Here is a 24738-nt window from a genome sequence, read left to right as displayed (position 1 = left end):
ACCATTAATAGCGTGATAGGAAGTTAAATCAAACGCCTTGGGGTGCACTGTGCCTATATGTCAAGTTTAGTCAGGCACTGTTTTGTACCTTGGCAGTTGCTTAAAAGTCATGCCTTTAGTTTTGCCTTTTCATGACAACCACAGTAACTGCGGGTACTGCTACAAAGCCTGTCAACAGTATGCACAAAGGGCAACATCATCTGGGAAAAAAGCATTATGGCTGAGAGAGAACATGCCTTCAAAAAACACCACACAAGGCTACCAAAATATGCAATGCACCAACAAGGGGATAGACATGGGACAAATCACAAACAAGGTTAATTAGCACAAATTTTGCTGACTCCAGGTGTGTAATGGGCTTCATGGCCACTAGTGTTGAAGAATATGAAAGTATTTTCCAAGGTTTTGGATTCCACTTAGAATTGAAACTGATAAAAAATGTTCCAACGGTCTCTTAAAGACCCAACTAAAAGCAACTGCTAACAACAGTGAGACACAGTAAGACATCTCCACAGAATCTCTCCATTTGGCTTCCGAATTGAAGCCTAGGCACACATAACAATGCTCGATAAAACCAATTAAGCAGTGACGAAAATGTTTTCTATTGTATATATTTATACAATCCTTAAGCAACATATACTTTCAGCTATTCACAGTCAGTGTATCTAAAGAGTTCAACTTATGTATTGTCGAGCAAGATGCAGAAAGTAAAATGTTTTAAAAGTTAGACGCAACTTATATCAAAATACAATTACATATTTAATCAGTGGTGAAATTAAAGCTTTGTATAGATGATATGAAACGCACATTAATTATATCACAAATAATTTCACTTTTTACCCAAAAACATCGGCAAACTGCTTGGAAGATGTGCATTGTTTAGAAATAACACGGAGAACGAAAATGGTATATACCAGAGGTGGGACAAAGTCATTGTTATGCAAGTCCAAGTCGAGTCGCAAGTCATCAAATTCATGACTCGAGTCTGACTCGAGTCCAAGTCACATGACTCGAGTCCACATCTCATAGGTGGGACAAAGTCATTGTTATGCAAGTCCAAGTCGAGTCGCAAGTCATCAAATTCATGACTCGAGTCTGACTCGAGTCCAAGTCACATGACTCGAGTCCACACCTCTGGTATATACTGTATACGACTAAACGTTGCAAACTGTTCAATTTTATCTTTGAAGAAGTACTTTCAGCTTGCCCAGACTTTGATGAATGACTGTGGTCTGGATAAAAAAACCTAATTGCTTCTGTTAACATGAAATTAAATGCAACCTTTCAAGTTTCAACAAGTTTCTATTGCTTTTAATTAACAAGAAAGCAAGTGGGCAATGCCTATTATACCATATGGTGGCTTTTTTCTACACATCCTTTTTACTTTATGCTGTGTTGCAACCAGGACAATCAGATGGATTACCAAAGCAAGTTGCACGCTTTCCATATAGTCTGGACCGAGAGAGAGCGCGAGAGAACAAAGGGCATCTAGTACAAAGAATATTACTGTGGTCAAGTTAGGCCAAACTCAATATTCGATGTGTGGAATTTGATTCAGGACGTTTAAAGGTTCAAATAAACCATAGCCCTCTATAGTTCTGAGCGACCAAGTATTATTGGTTCAGCCACCATTAGGTATAAATATATATGGCACAGAGATGCAAAATCTACGACTAGAATTTTTTATTAGAGGAAACTAAAGAGTGTTTTAATGAGCTTCAACATCTGTTGCAGGTGAATAAAAACAATCACAAAACTGCATGTACAACACAATTAGTAAACATTTTGCCACGTTTATAGTTGTAACAAGGCAGCTACACCACAGGATGGTTTGGGGCGTTTTTGACCCTATCATAATGTTCAATGTCGCTTTAAAGTTGACTTTGGACACTGTGTGTGACGCAGTTATTAAAATGGAGTCGCTGCAAATAGCTATTTTATAGACATAGATTATTCGTCACATTACTGTCACATTCATCACATCCAGAATAAACTATTGCAACTCTCTATAGCCTCCACAAATATCTCATGATCTCCAAGCTCCAAATGGTCTAAAATCCCATCAAGATACTCCATGGACTCGCCCCTACCAATCTCTCCCCTCTCATCTCACTCAATTCTCCTACATGCCCTCTCTACTCCAGAAATCAAGGCTTTGTGTTGATTCTCCAAGTCAACATTCGCTCAGTGGGAGTTTGTTCGTTTCCCTCTGCTGCCCCAAGGGTCTGAAACTCAGACCACCCGTGATGTGATGTGTGGTGTCGACTCAGTGCCCCAGCTTAAGTCCTTGCTCGAGACTATGTAGTTACACCCTGCCTATGACCAACTGCCTTTTATCGATAAAAATGAATATTCCCATTGTTTCCATACAGCAGCTTGAAATTAGTTGGTCATTGTGTGCCGTCATCATGATCATAATTTTGTTACAGATCGATAATTACCCGCAAATTACTCTATTAAAATTGCACATCGCAATTAACACCTCCTACTGGAAAATTAATGCCTGCTCAGAGGCCAGGTGCTGCATCACCTTGTGCAGCAACGAGATGGCTTCCAGTGCAGAGTGCCCTTTAAAATATTTAAGATAAGATTAAAGTCACTTATCACGTGTAGAGCGCTTCGAGGGGTAACCTATCAAAAATAAATCATTATTACAACAGCAATTAACTGCAATGCTGATCATGAGCATTGTTGCGGTGTGAATTTAGAAACTTGTAGAGACCAACAGTTTATTAAATAAAAGGTTTGTGACCATATTAATTTTCTTCGTCTTAATCAAGTTGTCAACGTTATTATTTACTTGCTACTATCACAATTAACTGCTGTAATCTCAATTTAATACAGTAATAACGAGGACAATACAATTATTATTACTATTAAAACTATTATAGCAATTAACAAATGCAGATATACTATAGTTTATTACAGTAATGGTAGAGCTCGAACAAGTAGTCGATGATTAATCGACTAAAAATTTGAATCCACTACTTATTTTGTTATCAATTACTCCCGAAGGCAGGAAAAAAAACCCCGAGAAGTCACATGCGGCTGATAATACCAAAGACATCTATCACATCCCAACCCGTGGCACACATTTGAGGGGGGGGGGGGAACAGGTGACAATTTTTTTAACCCAACTATTTTCATGTTATAATGGTAGGAACCTCCTGGTTACACCTGCCCACAGGGGTTTATTGTGTCCATCCGTCTGTCGTGCATCCAAAAATGGGAGGGGTGGGGCTGGGTGGAGAGGGGCTGGGTGGGGAGGGTGGGGCTGGGTGGGGAGGGGAGGGTGGGGAGGGGCTGGGTGGGGAGGGGCTGGTCACCCCATGGCGCCCTTATAAAACTCAACGTTAAACCTACTCACGCCGGCTTGTGTCCGCCCTCACAGTCGGGCATATTTGCGGAATACACCACGCCGCCGTTGACCGAGCAACCCAACGTTCCTACCAGCTCCCTCCGCAGGAATGCGTTCCAAGCAGTTGAGGAATCGAGCCAATAATCGGCAAAGTAACCGATTAATTAAGTAATTGGGCAGCCCATTTCTAATTAAAACCACTCATACCAATTAACGACTGCAGCAACATTGTAACTGTAATTTACGATAAATAATTATACCAATCACAACTACACTCGCAAATGACTTAAAGTTATACTGTACTGTAATTACTGTTTATGACAATGACAAATACTACAACAAGAAGATGAATCCCTGCAGTCACGAAAGCTTTAAATCGAAGTAAATACTTCAACAGATAGAGAGCGAGTGAAGTGGTTAACACTTCTGTTGTGCAAATTGAATTACTGTATATACATTCAGGTAGTAGTGATCACAAATATTATTTTGTTTTTTTACGCTATTTAACTGGGCACCGCAATGGATTACAACCGTGATCATGTGCGACCACTGTCATATCGTTTCAATTGAAGGACATTTATTGAGACATGTTAGGTCAAACTGCAAACATTTGAGCATTTAAAATATGATAGCGTTGCAGAAAACCTCAATAGCTTGCAATTCGATTCCAAAATTGTGCAGGTGGGAATTGTGGTTTGGAAGAGATAGGGATAGAGAAATATAATGTATCCGTATATATAATATCATGTATACGTATATATAACCATGCACAAGCTAACAACAATAGAAATATAAATTCACTTACAATGGCTCAATATGGAGCCCCGCAAGAAAATGTAAAAAAAGTGCACTGGTGCATAAACAAAAAGTAATGAGTGCATTACTAATTACTCGGGAAATACATTAAAAAATGTCTATTAACATACTATTAACATGCTAATTGTTAAATTTCGATTTGAAGCTTTCGTGACTGCAGGGATTCATCTTCTTGGTTTTTTCGGTAAAGTCACGTAGAAGTGACTTGGTTTTTTTGGTAAAGTCACGTAGAAGTGACTTTACCGAAAAAACCAAGAAGATGAATCCCTGTAGTCACGAAAGCTTTAAATCGAAATTTAACCGCCTCTACGGGGAGGGATTCCACATAACTTTGAGATCCTTCAACAGGCTCCGTGATAAGAAGGCTCAGCTAATCGAGTCTCTCACCTTTCTGAAGAGATGCCGCGACTACTTCCCTTCTACGTGACTTTACCGAAAAAACCAAGAAGATGCTAATTGTTAATGTGGATATGTGAACCTGATAGGATTGTTTTGTGTAAAATTAGGTCTTGACAAGGCTTCACATAATGTTGTGGGGACTTGTAAATATAATCTATAAACACCACCAGAAATGTATTTGTGAAGCAACTGAAAACAACATTTCCACTTCTTTGTAACATGGTTTTCTAACGAAATGTAATGCTGTCTTGTATTAAGCCAAGACACAATGCTTTGAAGATACTTGTCACACCGCACCAATGCTCTGCACTTGAGCAAGTGGGTTCAGGGCCTTAATACTGTTCCTCGGTATTGACCTTCACAACCATCCAGGTATTAAAGTATTTTACATGTGAAGGTGACGCTTACAAGCATGACACCTGATACAATGATCATTGCAAACATGAGTCAGTAGACTCATTCTCAAATAAGGTTCAGAGGAAATATTGACTGCTTGTTATTTGCAAGGGTTACATTTCAAAATAAAAGCACCACATTCTGAACGTAGTCCAACTTGTGCAAATAAAACTGAAACTATGTAACTGGTAACAGTTAATTAAGGAAAGGCTAAATTTTGTTGGGAGATTCCTAGGCTCTATCCTACTATCCGAATAAATTTGTACATGAGGATACATGAACAATTTTGCGAGATGTTCATAAACTGTAACAAGCGACGTCAATAGCACAAATACCTGCGTGCAGATACATGTAAACAAAGACAAAGATCCCCCTTACAGCCTTGACAGGCTGTTGGAGCAAGTACTGTTAAGCAAGTAGCACCTATGAAGACCAACACGGTATACAAGGGGGTGCGTGGCCGGCACCACGCCTGGCCGCCTTTGTCTCCCCAGTGGTGATGTTTTCACATCGCACACAGGTCCTCATGAGGCTGAGTCGACCAAGGGAAGGCCCAGAACCAGTTAAGATAACCGTCAGCGCTGTTGGCCGTGAGCGGGTATCAAACTCGGGTCGCTGGGTTCGTAGCGCAGCAAGCTAACCACTGTGCCACCACTCACCATGCAAATACACAGAGCCACACAAATGCATCACCAGCCATAATACATTTTTTCCTGGATGAAGGCTTCCCAAGCCACCGCTATCTCTCACGATCCTGTGATGAAATAATACATCCAGCATCTGTACATCAGCTGATCTCAATGCTCCACATTTTGGACCCATACACCTAACCTTAAACAATACCAATTTAACCCCGATGAAGCATGGAAATCTGAATGGAGTTCAAAAGAACTCACAAAATACCTTGGGGAAAGACCAAACACAGAATATCTCTGGTTTTGATCTTCCATGAAACTCATGGTCCCCCCTAAACCGCATCTGCACAAACCATGGCAGATGCGAAAACCTGATGCACAAATGAAAAATTTAAAATTCTCCTGCGCACGACTGTGGTCATCTAAAACAGACCATACAACATAAAACGATGCAATGCCCCGATCCACAAATATGAAGGAGACATCACAGCGATGCACTCCGCTGCTCCTGATGCGGTTGTCTGGCTTGACAACCTGAATGCGAAATTGTAGCTGATGCTCTGCATTTACATCCGCCATACGAAAGACGAATCGCTCCACCTCCTCAGCAGATGTCCTCTCGAACACGTTCTATCCCTTCACAGCCAGTCCGTCGTTACCCGTGACCATTTACCACGAGCAGTTCTAGCAACTTGTGAGGAAAAACTAGGTAAGGAACAGAACGCCTTCTTGATTTCACCATTGCTACATAGTGTATAAAGTGTAGACTTTATATGAAGGAATCAAACCTTTTTTTAAATAATTACACTGGGACATTGCTGGAACCAGCGATGTGAGAAGGGGATAATTCCCTAGATACACACATGCATATAAAAACTGAAATATTGCATCGTGTTAAAAGTGAGTGATTACAAAACTGCATTCCGGGCAGAAGATGTCTTGTGCTCTATTGGCTCGGCAAATAAGCTTACCCCACATGCACATGTGCTTATAGTCACAAGCATGCGTTGCATGCATGCACACTAATCATGTTGGCACCCACCAGAACCTTAAGTTTTTCTTAAACTGATTTCTTTATTCGTATTTTGTTGACAATCTTGCCCAAACATGTCAATGTTTTTGGTAAACTGTGTAGCAAGCTTCATACTGATTCCTGTAAATGTTTTAGTTTTTTCTCAAAGCATGGGAAGCATCCAAGGAAGAACGGATGTACTATTTCAAAGGCACAGAAAATCAGTAACTTTTCGACCCCTTAAAAATAGTTGTCATAATCCAGCCATAAAAATAACTTTTCAAAGTCTACAAACGTAAGTGAAACTGACTAAAAATATATAGTTAAATTCTGCAATGCGACCATTTTTAGATTTGCTCTCAATAGACACGGTCTTAAAAGATCTTCAAAGGTCTTAATGGTGCTAAAAGAGCTTTGAGGAGTTGGGAGAGGGGGGAGCGTGACGGCTGGCAGGCGATGGAGACTCACCTGTGTGGACTTGTCGCGCATGCAAGGAGAGCCCCTTCCAGGCAGCTCACGTGGCCACTGTCCTGTGAGGTAGGGACCTGTGATGGTGTCCAGTGAGGATGTACGTCGAATGTGCGAAGGCGCGTGCTGAAACTTGTTCTTTTCAACTGTAAAAAGAAAATACAAAATGGAACGCATTATCATGTGGTGTTCAATCGAATGGATCGCTGCACTTGCATTAAAAAAAACTTGAAAGGTATTGAATTTCCATTTTTCTTTTATTCTCATCACAGTTTTGCACGTTTAAAATAAGTCCTGCCATGTAATGTACAGCTCTTCATTAATCCATTGCTGGATGAAGGCCTTCCCACAGCCTTTGAACATGGGTGTGGTTTGATCACACTTCACCATGCTGGTCAGGGTGGGTCGGTAAAGAGGGCGGCACAGGACAGGTTGAGATATCAGTTGCCACTCATGTCAGCTGTGGCCAGGAATTAAACTGAGGTCACTGCATTCATAGCACAAGGCATTAACCACTGTGCCACCACTCCACCCCCCAGTTCTGCAATAAAACTGCCGAAATAAAGCCAAGTGCTAATACAACTTAATGACAAAATATGATCACATTACCACATGCGGTTCCCTACAGGTGACTAACAATGGCAGGCTTGCACTTTCTCTACAAGAGGGGCAATAGGCCAAAATATTCAATTCCTTCATTGCATTTCTCATACCAAATAAACTGTACCATGTTATTTGTATATATTTTTTTAAACACACCAGGCCTAGAACATCTAATCACACACACGACTGTGCAATCATGACCCCGATGCATTTTAACGTGGATGTAAATGTTATTGTACTCGGCATATCAAATGAAAATGACTTTTTTTTTTATTACAAAAAATAGGTACGGCAACCATTAGTGAAAGCAGAACAATGTGACTACTGCAATACAGTTTTAGATATCCCATATTCTTCGTGCTATAATCCAAATTATTTGCATGAATCATTGATGTTGGAAGCAAAATGGCTTCCAGGATACCACAAAAGCCTTGGCCCCAGCAGGAGTAGCAGCAGCAGCAGCAGGCTAACACTCCTCAACAACTTTCATCTGCGGGTTCTCCCTGCCTGAGGGAAAATTCGCGCACTTCCAACTGTTACTTCACTCAATACATCAATTGTTTAAAGATGGTGTGTTGTGACTCCTTTAAACATGGGGCCATTTGCTTTCACACAATGGAGGAAGGAATGCACTTTAGAAAAACATGCTGTATAATTTGCAGCAAATGTAGGTTTCCTCAACTTAACCTGATATATAGTCTTTGCAAATTTAAACACATTGGACTATTAATGGCGACTCTTATATTGCTTTATAGCTACCAATTGCTTTTATTTAGTTGACAGAAATGTTATATTCCAGCTTGGACATGTATACTGTATTTATACAGTATTACAGTCGGTGAGATAAGACTTCATTGCTTCATTTTGGTGATATCGAAAACTTTTTTTGGTTTGGCCATGTTTGTTTGTTGTAGACGGAGTTAGACTGATGGCCTTAATGTTGTCTTGTGGTTGTTGTTGTTGTTTGACTTGCATCCCACTGCGATTTTTGCACACAGCGTTGGTGTACACGGTGCTTTTTTTTGCAATATTTTGCTGTCTTCTCTTGGATGATCTGTTTGCACTTAGTACATAGTCACTTTAAGATGTTTTCTTGTTCATGTTTTTGTTTTTGTTTGTTGCGGTTGCACCCAATTCAAGAGCCGAATGGCTCACAGGGCTGTACCAAATAAATGAAACTGAAATTAAGTCAAAAGCAAATCACAAGAGTAGTTATGAAGGAGAGCAATACAAATATACTAATTTGAAAAATATAAAGTTCTAAATTGCAATATTTAATTATGAGAAACTGAAGGTTCTGAAATCAGGAAAGCTTTTACATAAGCAATGTAGAACTTTCAACAATTATCTTATAGATTTATCTTCCAACAATGACAACTGTATAAAGTAATTCATGAGACCACAATGTTCTAACTGCTCAGTTGCAATGTTCCACGTGTTTGAGGGAAACGTGGAATGCTTCATTTAATGTAAACTTTAGAAGTAAAAAACAATTACATACTGTCGATATTCCGATAACTTTCCAGCTGTGAGAAATCAGTCTATAAAACGCCAAACTATTTTTTATTTTATCAGGTAAAGCCGACTGAGCTATATTGCTCTTTTTCAGAAGCGAACTAGCCACAAATGATAGCTCAACAAAGTGGCTTATCAAGTGGAAATGTATAGCAACCAAATACTCTAAACCGGAGAAAAATCCACGCGACCACGGGGAGAGACATGCAAACTCCAAATATACAGCAGATGTCTGGGTCAAGATCGAACCCACGCCCTCCTGTGTACCAAGCGAGGTAGTTAACATCTCGCCACCACGGCATAGGTTGCACAAATGTCCAGAATAATGTGCAAAAATGCCCACATCTGCAATTTATTTTAAATATATTGTCCAAATATTACACGAATCCCCTCTCACAGATGCAGACGTTAATGATTAGCAGATCAATTAAGATCACACTCTTCAATGCAACATTCCAAACGTGTGGAATTAGAGATTGTTATAACAGATTAAAAATACTAATATATTTAACAGTCTAGGAAAGGATATTTATTTTTATTTTTATTTGTTTTAATAGCAGGGATCACTATTTTGATAACTTGGTCAACTTTTTTTTTACAATTGATAAAAAAACACCCCAAAAAATACGTGTACCCAAATTATATGTTTGTTGAAAACTCTTGGGTATAAGAAAAGTAACTTCGTTTCATGTCACATTTCGTCATGAACTCCTCCTGTTAAAGACACATCGGCAAGGGCACACACGTTAAGCAAACCCCCTTTCACGATTTGGCAGCCGTCCACTGAAGATGAACTTGCACCCACCCCACCACCACACGCTTGCAGCGATTTTGCAATATCCACAGCTCGCCATTAACACACACACCAACACTGCTGGTTTGCAGCTGATTGCAATCACTGACAGGGGGGGTTGTGCTTTGAGTTCCTTCCTTCTGAAAATAAAATGCTGCTTTTGCTGTATAGAATGCGAGGTATCTTTTTTTACCTCTTGTTTAATCCACTTGTTTATTTTCACGTCACCGTGCCAACATTACGGTAATGTGACGGTGCCACTCATACACACACGAGTAGGGCAGATTGAAAGACGCTCTCACAAAAAGTGACAAGCTACAGAAAAAGGCAAGCAACTTGCAGAATATCTGAGGCCTATCACCTGGCTTAAATAAACCACGCTTGCTGTTAATAAAATAATAATACTGAACAAGGGTCGAGTGGTGGTGCAGTGGTGGACACATCCGCCGCCGCGGCTGATTTTAAATTGGGGAGTGATATCTTGAAACAGCAGATCCCCAACTTCACCAACCTGTACCGTACTGAGCAGTGTGGTAAAATATGGTCAAACAACCTCTATGATATGAGGCCGCCTTCAATTAACAGTTAAGAGCTGTTAATTATTTGCCCGAAAACCGAGTGAAACACACACACATGTCTGCGTGTGCTGCATTTACAGTGAACTACACTCACAGACGTTCTTCACCCATTGATTTGTACGATCCGATCTTTCGTCGACCGAAAAACAACTATTGCAATATGTTTCACAAGAAGGAGCCCGCTTGCCTACACAACATGCTGCGGGTAAGACATTGCGGTTGGGGGCAGGTAACTAGCACAATGCGTGAGATCGACAGTCGCAGCAGCAGCAGCAGCAGTCTCTAAGTGCGATATTAGGCAGAGGGGCGCTTTAAAAAAGACGGGGGGGGGGGGGCTTGGGCGTAACAAAAACAGAGCCCTTTTGGCTTCCAAGGCTGGGGCTGAACGGTAGGGACATGTGAAGAAGATAAAGACAAAGAACCCCCTCCCCGTATATCCTACACAGGCTGTTTGGGGCAAGTGCTTGTTAGCGAGCACCTGTGAATGCCGGCACGCCGTGGCCTGCACCACGCCAGTGAAGAGGAGCACACACACACACAATGCCCGACGTCCTAATTGGCAAGGCTCAGTTTCAGAGATAACACGGGGTGCCCATTTAACTTACACGTCTTCATTCATTCAGCAACAGCCACCAGCCCCACCACCACCAACCCCCATCCGAAAACAGCACCGAACCCAAAGCACGTCGTCGCCTCGACCGAAACCCCCAAGCAAATAGCAACAACCCCCATTCCCGACCCCGACGGCCCCCCCCCTTGCTCCTCTTAAACACCTGGGCTACCTGGGACCAGAGCCAGCTGCTCACGCTGCCGGCAATGGGCACTATTGGGGGACGGGAACGCGATGGAGACCCCCTCTACTACCCCCCGACAACTCCGCCTGGTTTTTAACGCGTGTACATGCAGGCATGTGCATGTTCGTGTTACCATGTGGTGGTGTATATGCGTACCGTCGTGTAGAGATTATCGCGCCGCGCTACGAACCCGACCACCCGAGTTCGATTCCCGTTCACGGCCACCGAACGTGAGTGACGATTATCTGAACCGGTCATGGGCCTCCCCTAGGTCGACCCAGCCACAAACGAGTACCTTGTGCGACGTGTAAACATCGCCACACGGGGAGACAAAGGCGGCCGGGAGTGGTTCTGACCACCCACCGCCCTCGTGTGCCGTGCCGGCCTTTAATAGATGATTGCTGCTCGCTAACAACACTTGCCCCAAAAGTCTGTCAAAGCTACACGGGATGGGGGGGGTGGTCTTTGTCTCTGTACGCATGTAGAGGTGTTCGTGTTACACACAATACCGTAGTGCACGTACGGCTGGCGCGGGCGGGCATCAGTGGTACGTGCTGTGTGTGTGTGTGCATTACGCATGCACATTATCCCCAACGCAGGGCAGCATTTCCGTTATGTGCCTACGTTATTCATCAGTGCCACGTACGCCCGCCTCTTAAATTGTGCGTGTGCATGAACGAATGCCGAGTTGTGCACGCGTTTAAATTAACTTTCACCATGCACGACTACACACACACAGTAAATGCGTACACTATGCAATACCTAGGGTGCTTACAACCTGTGCCGCGCAAACGTCTATAAAACAACCACGTTTGGTGTGTTTTTTCCCCGTACCTTCGTGCATAACCCGTGCATGTTTGTAACACACGTGTGTATACAGTAGAGTATATCTTTCACACCAAACACTTACACGCGGGGGCAAGAAGCGACGACAGCCGTCGTCGTCGGTGCTGGTTTTGTTGATGCGCGCGTCTGGGTTTGAGGTTGGTAAATGGGGTTGTTGGGTTTGGGGGTGGCGTTGCGAAGGTTGCGGTTTTGGGGGCGATTGTTTATGGTTGTGCTTGTTGCGTGGAGTCGATGGAATTCGTGTTTTTGTGAGTCGGGGAGGTGGTAGCGTGCGGGTTCGCTTAGTGGTCGATAGAGATAAGAGTTGGGAGTCGGTGCCGGCTGGCGGATCGATGATATAAGTTGGTAGTGGCGCTATGTCCTCAGCATATTTATACTGTACGAATCCGATGTGCTACAAAGCTCTTCCCCCACCCCCCTCCTCCTCCCCAACACACACAGACACACGCGGGGCCAAATTGGTTGTCCTGTCTGGGCTTGCGGGTGATGCTGCTTACGTCTGTGCAACTTGCTGGTGGGAGCATGTGGGGGTGGCACGAACACACTTCCAACCCGCCCGCCGCTCCTCGCCAGCCTACCTTTACACACGGGGGAGCTGGGACTGCGCCTCTCAGGAGAGTCCCTGTGCTCTGGCGAACGCCGGGGCCTCAGCCGCCCATGCTCGGCGGCCCCCCACGCCAAGGAAGCCGACCCTGACGGAGGGGTCGGCGACGACGCAGCCGCAGCCGCCGCCACGGAGGCAGCCGGAGACAGTGCGGGGGACGGAGGAGGAGGCTGCTGGGGCTGAGCCGGGGACGGAGCCGAAGCTGCGGGCGAAGAGGCGGACGACGACGACGACGCAGCCGGCGTCGTCGAGGAGGGGTGCGCGGTGCCGCGGGTCGGCGAGCCGTGCTTCAGCTGGAAGGGCACCGTGGCTCGCAGGGGCTGCGGCCGGCTCGGGCCACCCGCGCCTGGCGGGGTGGGCGAGCAGGTGCCACCGGCTGGGGCCACCACGCCGCCGCCTCGGCGTGTCCTCTGGGGGCCCTGCGACATCATGGTCCGAGGAGGAACCAGCAGCAGCAAGGAGCAACAGCGGCACCAGGGACCACCCTGGAACCCAGCAGCAACAGCAGCAGGCACCACTCAGCACGCCACTAGGTAGCAGCAGCCAGCCAGCAGCTGACGGCAGCAGGGCAGTAAGCACCAAGAGGCTGAAGCAGCTGGAAGCAGCAGCAGGGGGGCTTGGACCCCCACAGAGACTGCTGCTGCTGCCCTTTCCCTCCTGCCCGGGCAGCCGTGCACTTTGGCCGTCCCTGTAAGACCGATTGTTGTGCCCAGCGGGTTTCCGATCCACAAGCGTTTGTAAAAAAAATCTAATTCAAATTGAGCACTGCAAATGCGAAAAAATTGTGAAATGACAAAAAAACAATTACAAATAAACAACTTCGAACAGCAGTAGTAGTAGCGACGGCAGCTTTGTGGCTTAACGGAGTCGTCGTCCCCCCCCCTTCCCGCAACCGCGTGCAGATTTCAACACAAAGCGCCGCCTTCTTCACTCGCGCCGTCGCCGCTGCGATTGTTCTCCTCGCGATTTGGTAAACGCCGTTTCAAGCCCCTGTTTATCTTTTCAGCAGTGCCCAATGTTTTTGCTTTACAACGTTCTCTCGCCTCGGTCCCTTCCGTGCAAAAATCAGTCGTAATTGTTGTTTTGCCTGGTGGTGGTGGTGGGGGGGGGGTGACGCTTCGTTTCGAAACAAACAAAATAAATGTGCCGCACGTGCACGGTGTGAGACCAAGGACGGCGAGCGCCGCTCGCGACTGACGACCTCGGGGGCCGCGTGCGCCAAGCGACTCGCTCGCGCGCCACCCCCCACTCGCTCCTCCCCCTCCCCCCCCGCAAGTCGCGCTCCCATTGGTCAGACTTCTTCAGGACACGCCCACGTAGAGGTTAAACCCCGCCTACTCTCACCACAAACTCCCCCCACCCACGCGCCCAGGCAAAACACGCCCCACAACCAAAGCCCATCGCACGCGCCGTTGGCCTAGATACGCTCCTCCCACATGCATGAATATTAATATAAGCTCCTCCCCCCACGCCAACATGAATATTAATTAGTTGAATTTAAATATTCATGAGTTTGAGAGGAAACATTATTGGATATTTATGAGCGGCGAGCCGGATGTAGTTGTTCACGGGCGTCTTCGGGGAACAGGTCCCCCCCCCACAATCGCCGCCACAAGAGGGGAAACAAACCGCTAGCGGCCCCGCCGTCATTTGGTTCCGAGTTGTTCCGTCCCTTTTTGTTTTTACTTTCTAAGAATTGCATTGACGGCGAATGAGAGGCGGAGTTTTTTTGTTTCGCTCCACTCGGTTGTTTCTTAACATTGCAGGCTGTTTTGAGGTTTAAACGCCGCTCTTTGTTCAGCCCGTTCACAAGTATTTTTCGTGAACAAAACAAAAACGCACATTGCATTATAAATGTTTTGCAGGACAGTAATAGACGTCAACATTCGCCGAACAAAGAGCGAGACTCAACACCCCACTTGCCCTATCCAACCGCACGAATCCAGCACGGTATAATAAAAGCCGTGTTATTAGCTTGAACATCTGTGTCGATTCACACGGGAGATCGAGACATAGTCGTTACCGGTACCTTGTGCTGAGGATACGAGGTAGTAAAACAGCGTAACGTTACATTTACATTGCGTCTAGCATACAAATGCATCTCAACACACTCGTTAGTCTTTAACCAGTGACACATAAACACCTTCGATTAAGCACCAATGCCTACGTACGGTGCGAAAGAAGCTCAACATACAATACAGTTTTTTTTCATTAACAAAACAATCGCTAGGTCCGTCAGCCCGCGGTTAATCCCTGCTGTACCATTCACAAGTAATTACTTAACTCACCGAGTTTTCAATTAAAAGTTGGGAAAGAAATAAAACTTCACGCGACTTTTAAACACATTTTACCTCAACACCCCCGTTTGTAATTCCCAGCACGCACAAGCGCCCACACCGCGTTCCCTCGCCCCATTGGCTGGACGCCAACGAGAGGGCGGAGCCAAGCCGCGATAGCGGCGCCTTTGATTGGTTGACGCGCGAAAGCAGGGGGCGGGCCTTCCTAACTGCACTACGACTTACAGTTGGCCGTCAACGTCGCCGCTACTGCCTCGTCGATTAGTCGCGATCGATTATGATCAATAGCATTATCAATTAACCACAAATCGCCCGTTTTCATTTGGGCTAAGCTATTCAAACGAATTGCTTATGCCCTCGCGCGCATTAGTTAACGCGTTTGTTTCGTGTGAAGTCCGCTCGTCTCTCTCGCGCCGAATTAAAATATCGACACTTTTTTGGGTCATCGATACATCGCCGTGGTTGGCATCAGCCGTCGATAAATACTTTACAATACGTAAATAACTACGCACACATCCGTCAATAGCACAGTGTTCTCAAAAGGGAACACGTGGCGGTGGCGACGTTTCGGGCAAGGGGCCTTTGTCTACCGTTGTGAGTGTTGTTACTTCTCGTGGAGATGGGGTTTGGTGACAACGGGAAATCCAGGTTAACCAGATCAAGTTGTCACTTTTATATATATACACGCGGTATATTTGTATATACTTAGCACATTATACAATCTGGACGGAAATGGAGATCCATCGAAATGCTATGAAGCCACATTGCCCGAAACGTCGTTTATTCGAGGTACATATCCCGCGTTTCATTGACCTTTATGGCCGTGTTATTGGCAAATGTGTTAGTTTTATTGATTATTTGCGCCCCATTGCCAACGTAGTATATCACGCACACACATAAACACAACCTTTTGCACAATTTTATTACAAAACGTGGTTGGGAGGTGGTGCAGTTGACGGACCTCGTTCGGAAACCAGCCACTGCAGTGCTTATTCACCGTTCACGTCGGTGGCGAGTTGTATTAAAACTTGCTCTGTGCCTCCCCTGGGACGACTCGGCCTTAAATGAGTACCTGCTGTTGTGTGTAAGCACATGAACTGGGGGGGAGAGGCGAAGGCAGCCAGCCGTGCGTGTCACGCTTGCAACCTCTACCCCCCTTCTTGCTAACAGCACATGTCGCATGAGTTTGTGTACGCGATGCGAGGCATCTGTGCAAAAGTTCTGAAAAATAAAATACTTGCGCAGTCAAGAATGATGACGGGGGTGGATAGTCAAGAAATGAATGGAAAGCGTACGGAGAGTACATCCACCCAGGAGTTAGAACGCCGAAATCGGCTCATGTCCAGCTGCTATGTGGATTGTGAACACAGCAGGAGCGCAAGAGATGACGGTGGCTCTTGGTTGATGCCATGGCTAACGATGATTGACAAGCCATTAATTTGGCATAAATATAAATTTTTATATCACTAATAACGAATAAAAAACAGCATGGTAACACTACTGCATTTATTCACAGCATTATAATATCAATCCCTCATAGCAAATATATTCTGTACTGGAAATAGTATTTCATGTATCTGTGTTCTATTCTTTCTTCCCACATAAGTCTACACACATTCATGGAACTGGTCAAACATCCCAATGCTGCTCTCTTGAAAACATTATTGAGACTTGGGCTGTCCTGTCAAATAATTGACATACTGATTTACAGTTTATTATTGTAACAAGGCAAAGTAAATTACGAACCTGATGCCTGTATATGTATTACTACTGTACTGTTAATTGGTAGGTGTGCAGTATTTGCACTTTAGCAGATAATATGGGTACTGTTTAGTGATGTGTCCAAAGCTGCCGCAGTGTTGAAAATGCAGCAGGAATATTAAACACTGCAGCCATTAGAGTTTGCTTGGATACCTTGACCTTATTTGAATAATAATAATGTTATACTGTACTAGAATTGTAAAACCATAACATGAAACTATGTGTAGAGTACAAAGTCACATATCATTTGCATATCTGCTTTGACATTTAATCACTCACACCCGTTATCATAGTTGGGTCATGGTGTAGCTCATTCGGCTTGGTATTCACATATCTGACCATTTCACACATCCGTCTGTACGTCTGTTCACGGCGAGTTAGATATGCGACATACAGTACCACATTTAAATACTTGTCGGCGATATACTCAGCTAATCTTCCCTTCAGCCTTGGAAAAGTGAACATTAATGAAAAAAAATGATTGGCTTATAAGAGACTAGTCCCAGCACAGCAATAGGGAATGTTGTCGACGAGACGAGAAACGGGCATTTTACTTTTTATGAACAGGAATTTTATGATAATGGAATACCCGATCCTTTTCCACGATTTTATTTCCCCTATCATAAATTATGACAACAAAAATTATCAGCAGTGTAAGCATAAGAAGGAGCACGACTTCCAATAACAAAAATGCTCATGAAAGATATGAGTTCCCTGTAAATAATATTTGCGTAAATATGCTAAGTCCTTCATAGAAAATGTTATGTTTATACAAATACACTGTCGTAGAAAAGACACCCAATCTAAAGAGACATGTTTTGTGTTAACTTTCAGGCAAGATCCTAGACATTTTAAAATTTCTCAATCATTCATTACTACATAAATTCTGAACAGTACAAACCTCTCTCTACCTTACATGGATTTTAGATACAGTACTGTATATGGCGTTTGTTAATTTACATGTAAACTGCTTTGGGAAAATCAGGCAAACAATGCAAAGGACCCATGCCAGGCAGGCCAACTGTAATGTACTAATTAACTTAATGTTTTCCACGTTTACCTGTATTTCTTTTTAACAACTGCCTCAACATGACATGTGCTGTTAGATAATCCATGGTTAATATCTCAAGTAAGATTTTATTTCACAATAATCCAGTTATTGAAAGTGGCATACGCATCATTTTCGGCCATGTCCTTTTCTTCATACAGTATTTGGTATGTGCTACATAGACTGTTATTCCTCATCATGTCTATCACAAGGGTCATCAAAATATTTCTGGCTTCCCATGCATAGCAATGACAGACCTTGATGTAACTGTCGTTTTACCGACCATATCGAGTACAGTAGAGTTAAATACATGTTATCTGTGTTGAAATGCGGCGGGTGGAGGGAGGAAAAACTACATGTGAACAGATCTATGTGGGGGCTTTGAATATTATCACATACGTGGATTTATTTGGGTACTGATACATTCTCTTATGTGCAAGACACTTTTTAAAAATGATTTGCCCAACATCCCAATGAAGGAACCTCCTAAAACATAGTATTGAGACACAGAAGCTTTCCTGGCATTAAGCAGCATGATGATTACAATTATCATCATTGTCAACATCAGCAGCGTCATCACCACCATCATTTTTTTTGCGATAGAATGCATATTTAAGCAGCGCCAGCGAATTCAATTTCATTGTTATCCAGAAAAAAGTGTGGATTATAGATTTGACTGTTGTCACCTTGCTCACAAACCTCTAAGTTAAATGTACAAATATATGGTGGACCTTAATCTCTTATTTTTGTCCACAGGCATAATGCATGTAAGAGGCTGCGTCATTGGTGACGGGCTTCAGGTCGCACTGAGACTGCCCTGTTACTCAGTGGTGCTGTCTTGACTGCCATGGCTGTCTGTGAAGCTTGTGTTTGTCATTGGTTCTGGGCCCTGAGTATCATTGCACTCTCTCTACTCCTTTCCATGTTTTCCCTGCCATTACACCCCCTCCCCCGCCTTCCTCACGCTTCTTGAAATGCAGTTGCATATAGACAATATAAATGTAAATTGTTGTTTTTGTTCAGGACTGTGTCAATATTCGTTTGTTTGCAAACAGTCTACAGTAGGTGGTATGTGAGATACCATATTAACAATGTAAAAGGTGTAAGGTCCAATGCTTTGACTGTATAATAAATAACTTTTACTGGTAACCAAGGATATGAAATTGCTTAAATGTAAACCATGTAATCTGCTGATCGTGATGAAGTTGGGGAGGATGAAAGATTAATGAAAGGTTGCTGAATGGTGGGTCAATTGGCCAAGAGCAATACACAGAGGTGTTCTTTCTGCCCAACCCTCAACCCTGAGAATAGATAATGCTGTACACAATGTTTTCATTGCAGATGTACATCCTGACCAACCGTTTCAATGCACCCACATATATAAAGAGAATGAAAGCTTTGCACAACCCAAAGACTTCAAGTATATTTGAAAAACATGCCGCATTTAACGTGATGCGACTAAATTTAATTTGTTGAATTATATTATCGTTTTCAAATGCATATTATTGAGACTTGGTGGAACGACATATCCTTGGGATATCAAGTATATTTACATAATATAATTTGGAATGCAGTAATGCGACATAGTTCACATTATGTGGATTGAGAACGTTATGTATAAACAAATATTTTAAAAGGCTGCATCATGTATTGTCATTACTTGACCACATGTGCTGTTGAAGTGTATCTTTTCATATCACTTTATGATATGATACTTTAGATTGGTTGCAACATTTGTTCAATATATAATCACTGATCATTTAGGTTTTGTTCCAATCACTTAATTTATGCTTGCCAATTGATTTAATTTCAAAAGTGACAAATATTTAGTTTAGAACTTCAAAGATCTGAGCGAACTCTGATACTATCCAAGATCTGAACTTTAAAACAGGAACATTCCTCTGTAAGAACTCCCTTAGCGTAAACCTATCAATGCTTGGTGGATTTTATAAGCAAAACTTGTTTTTAACACAAATCTAATAAATAAAAACACATTAATAGTTTTTTTACAATGCTAAGTGTTAAACTGACATTCATATTACTTTTAAGCAATGGTGCAATACAAAAATAAAATGGAATGTGAATAAATCCATAGAGAGTACAGTAAGCACAAGAAACTCAGATAAAAAAAATTTAACCCCCTCCTGTCACTTAACCACCTTCTCTCCTAACCCTTCCTCCACAACCTCTTTGCCAACTTACCCGGCTGAAATATTTTTCTCTCCATTTCACCACAGTCTCCACATTACGGCACGCACATTGTGTAACAATAAGTGGTTTTGAAGGTGGTGCCCCAAAAGGGCATCTTGTGATATGCAGACAGGTGTTACAGACACTTGGCATAGTCAAGTGAAAGTGTCTCTTCAAATGAACAAAGGAGTGGCTCTCTTCTCTGTTGGTGGTCTTGAATCAATAGCAGTAATTCCACATTCCCATGGTGAGAGCCAGTGTTTCAATAGGACAACCACTTTTGACTTTCCACCAAGTAGTCCTAATTGTATTGGCAAGAATTGGTTATTTGGGCACACAGTGGTTAAACTTGTGCCTCTTAGGAAGAAGTGACTGGGTTTGATTCCAGATTCGGTAGCTTTTTTTGTGTGGAGTTTATATGGCCTCTCCCTGTTCCGCATGGGTTTCCTACAGGTTCTCTGGTTTTCTGACAAAGCTATACAAACATATGCTGGAACTGGTATTGCCCAAATTCCATTGCTGAAAAAATATCCGGGATCTCACAAAGCAACATTGCCCACTACTGCAAAAACTTGGCAGGACCCTGCTGAAAAAGTCATGAAACCTAGTAGGGATTTCCTTGTTAAACAAATGTAATAATACTAATTCATTGGTGTGATTTATTCCATTGTAAGTTACAACTATTAGTATAAGGATTTTAACACGACTTTTGCATTGTATTTATCATTTTATCATAGGCAACTTTACCACCATGACAATAAATAAGTCATATTTAAAAAAACTTTTTTAAAAACATGCTTTAATTAAATGACTCCAGGAAGTGGCCCCGAAGCTTGCCATAACGTAAGGGACCGTGGTGATTTACAGCCAACGTTAGTTGAGCGTGGACAATTAGACCCAAGCCGAAACATAACATATAAAAGTATAACCCGTAAAAACTAAGTTTTTCACTATAAATCCTTTATATGCGTGGCGGCTAGAGTCCTCTCGTCCTCTGGCTTGAGATGGCTGCCACCTATGGGTCAGATGATTGCATTGCACCATTAAGCAATTGGTAATTAAATATAAAATTATTGTCCTAAAAAGTGTAAAATTTTGGAAAAAATGTTTTACGAACATTAATTGTCACGCACAACGAAGTCTGTGTGGAAAATGTCAGCTCGATTGGATCACGGGAAGTGGGTTAAAAAACGACCGAAAGATTTGCACGGTCCTAAGCAAGCACGCAAACTTAATATAAAGGATTTAAAAATGATAGAATATAGTATTGTCATCAGTATGACATAAGTATACCAAGTTTGCAGTCGATACCACATTGGGAAGTGGGTAAAAATTGAGTTACAAGATTTGAGGATACAACAACGACAACACCAAATAGTGGGTTAAATAAAAGCGTGTAATAAAAATAGTATCTTATACACTGATGCGTGTAGTAATACAGTTTTATTCCTCAATCTAGATTTGAAGTTTTCGTGACTGCAGCGATCCATACTCTTTGGTTCTTTCGGTAAAGTAACGTCGGTATAAAAGTAAAAAAATATCCAAAGAGTATAGTTTTATACCTGTAAAAAGTAATGTTTCAGATATTGGTCCTTTTTCAGAGCATTGCTATAACTTTGTTAGCATGTACATCAGCCTCGGTGCCAAACGTCGTTGAGATTTTACTCTATGCCATCACACCTGACTGGAAACAGAGGTGTAAACAAAGCAATGCGTGGTGTTACGAGTGGGAAGACAGCCACGTGTTGATCAGCACATTGTCCTGATGCAATTGGTTTTCAGCTTTGACAAGCAAAATGTAATCATGGATGACATCCCAAAGTCATTCTTCATGCATCTTGTCACCGCTGACTTTTCTGACCCCCATCCTTGGTGGGCGTGGGTCATGCGGCCAGTGTCAAAGGTCATGGTAAAAGTGATCTTTAGAAGGAAGACTAGGCAGACTGGCTGTTGCCTGCGGGGAATAAATAAACGAGTGCTGATTGCCAGGATAAATAAACAGCACTTTTCGTCTTTCAAATTCTGGACATTGTACTGTATTTTATCAATGTAAAGCTTACAATATGCAACAAATATACTTACTACAATGTTAAATAAAAAAAGAAATCCTGATTAGCCACCTTACAATTATTCTCAAATTGTTACATTGTTATGAAGATTGTATATATTTATACTTAACTGTGTAAGACTTGTACTCCTTTTTTATCACGATTTTTCAAACATTTTACTTAAAAATTCGTTTTTTTAGTGAGTTAATTTAAATAATGTAATTGTCAGCATGCAGACTTCGAAGGGTTGGGTAAAGAAATTGTTTAAATTCAAAGCATGTCGGTGTCTGCTGTACTTTCCACAATCATTCAACTCATTCAAGCAACAGATCATTTTCTGTTCGCATGCTGCCACTGGCTAGAGAGGCCATCTTGGGGCAGGCAGTTTATGAGGCAACTTCATGGTGATGGGCATCCACAGCTCGTGCTGCTATATCCAGCCACTGTGACACTCAGAGACACATAATAAGCACGTGCTATGAAGTCAATGTATCCCAAGCCTGAAAATGAGGATGTAAAGTAATTATTATATATGTTTAACTGGGATTGTTTGGAATCTTGGACCAACATCCTTGGTCTGGTTAAGTCGAGCATTACCACGCTGCCAATGTTCCCTTTTATTTGAGTATAATTAACGTAAAATGTTTCCGAAGCAAAGTGCAGCATGTTAACATTGTTATTTTATATTAAATTAATAATAATAACCCACCTGGCACATGTTTTTTTTGCCAAGGCCAGCATTATATTGTACACTTGTTTGTCATTTGATCAATCAGCAAAAAAAAAACCCTTATCATGGTTCTGGCAGACACGGCCAACATCACATTGCCTTTGTCTCCCCGCGAATGAGTGAGAGCAACCTGACCTCCGTGCTATGTTGGCCGATGTCACGGCAGCGATCAAGCACAAAGCAAGGCTGATTCTTTACTCGCAGGCAGTGAGGAATGAAAATAAACGTGCCTTTGCTGGGACTTGCCACTTTATCAGCGGGGGAACTACTGCTGTTGTCCACTGCTGTAGTTCCCACTATTTGCCTGTGATGTGTGTGTGTACTTGGAAGATGTATTAACTTGACTGACTGCCTTACTACAAGGTCAATGCTTGGAGCCAGTTACTCTGGAAGTGATCGGTCAGAGCAGCTGCTTCTCTTATGAGATGATACTCCTGGGTGGTTATTTAGTGGGGTTTTTTTGCGATGAAAACACATTTAATTTCAGCGCGGCTCTTTAATTCCAAGCTCACTGAGTCATTTCCAATTCACGCTGTCAGCTCAGCAACCTAACAAGGTGAAGAGGAGAGCGAAAGAAAAAAAGAAACATCTTGGAGCCTCGTCTAGTTCGAGACGCACCAGGAAATGGGTCGCCGCAAAACTTCAGAGAGCTGTGCGCTGCGAAGAGGTGCCCCTCAATCAAACTCGGGCCAAAAGCTTAACCATGGCAACGTCTGCTGTCAGCCTCACTCTCTCCAGAAGGCTTTTCAATTTGAATGCATCCTTTTGCATGTCGAGGAGGAGGAGGAGAGAGGGGAACAAGAGTGGCGGTGCTACAAGTGTGGGCATGAAAAAAAACCCACACAATTATGTAATCTCAGTTTAACACTTAGTAGGCTTTCGCGACCAATATCATCCATAATAGAGATAATATAGATATATAAGTGTGTTGTTAAACCCGCCACCACCCGACACAGCCAATTAGTAATGTTTGTCACGTCAACAGAACATGCCAATTAGTTACTAGTACAGCACACCGGTGTGTTGAAGTGTAACGAATTGGTATGTTCTGTTGACGTGACAAACCTTACTAATTGGCTTCACGACATATTCATATTCATGTAATCTGACTCACCATTTTCTTTATATTGATACCAGTGGATAGTTATTATTGTGTACGGGGAGTGCTGCTCAGATAAATGTTTTCTCAGTTTTCACTGAAAGTACAGCGGGTGTTTGGCAAGTTGTGTGTGTTGTAATAGATGCAACGTTTTGATTTTAAAGTGCGAGATTTAAAAAAAAGTACTGCATGTTATGAATGTAGGCATCTCCATTGAGCTCATATTAACATGGAGGTATGAAGAGGATGTTGTATTTGATTGTTTAAAAGTATTTACTACTAATTAATTTATGCCATATACAGTACTGCGTATAGCCGTAAAGGATCAAATGATTGCTACGTAAGATAATATTGACGCATCCGTTTTGAAATGCATAATTTTGTTTAAATTAGGCATTGGCTTTCATCACATTGGAGCATTATGTAGTAGTCATGTAGTGGGACTTTAATTTGCTCTGATTTTCCTTAGAGTGTGTAGAGAATCTCATTAATTTCAATTCTCTTTTCATCTGGGATTGGAAAGGGTCATGTTTTGTGACCTGTGCTGTCAGTCTTTCCGAACGAAGCCCCAAGATATTCCATGATCTTCTCAAGCCTAATAGTGTTATAATTACCCTGGGTCTGCGCCAGACGAGAAAGCAGGAGAATTTTATTAAACAAAATTGCTGTGATGCACAGATTGATGCTTAGACGACAGGAACAGGGCATACATTAACAAGTTACTCCAGTAAATATGTTTGACAAAAAT

The 24738-nt window shown here is 42.7% G+C and overlaps 1 protein-coding gene across 1 annotated transcript in view; it reads right to left on the bottom strand.

The window, feature by feature from the left end:
• The window catches only part of LOC144724985 (glucocorticoid-induced transcript 1 protein-like), a 33581-nt gene extending 20023 nt beyond the window's left edge, over positions 1-13558 (bottom strand). The window contains exons 1-2 of the mRNA XM_078604369.1: positions 12792-13558; positions 7085-7230 (exon numbers count right to left, since the gene is read on the bottom strand). Coding sequence (XP_078460495.1) covers positions 7085-7230; positions 12792-13248 — 603 coding nt within the window. The 5' untranslated portion in view covers positions 13249-13558. The remainder of the gene's footprint in view (positions 1-7084; positions 7231-12791) is intronic.
• Between the last annotated feature and the right edge of the window lie 11180 nt (positions 13559-24738).

Source organism: Lampetra planeri, chromosome 2, assembly GCF_965212315.1.
Source record: "Lampetra planeri chromosome 2, kcLamPlan1.2.h2, whole genome shotgun sequence".
In the NCBI taxonomy this organism is placed as follows: Eukaryota; Metazoa; Chordata; class Hyperoartia; order Petromyzontiformes; family Petromyzontidae; genus Lampetra; species Lampetra planeri.
The sequence above is the reverse complement of the archived record's forward strand: the minus strand, read 5'-3'. Positions and strand labels throughout refer to the sequence as shown.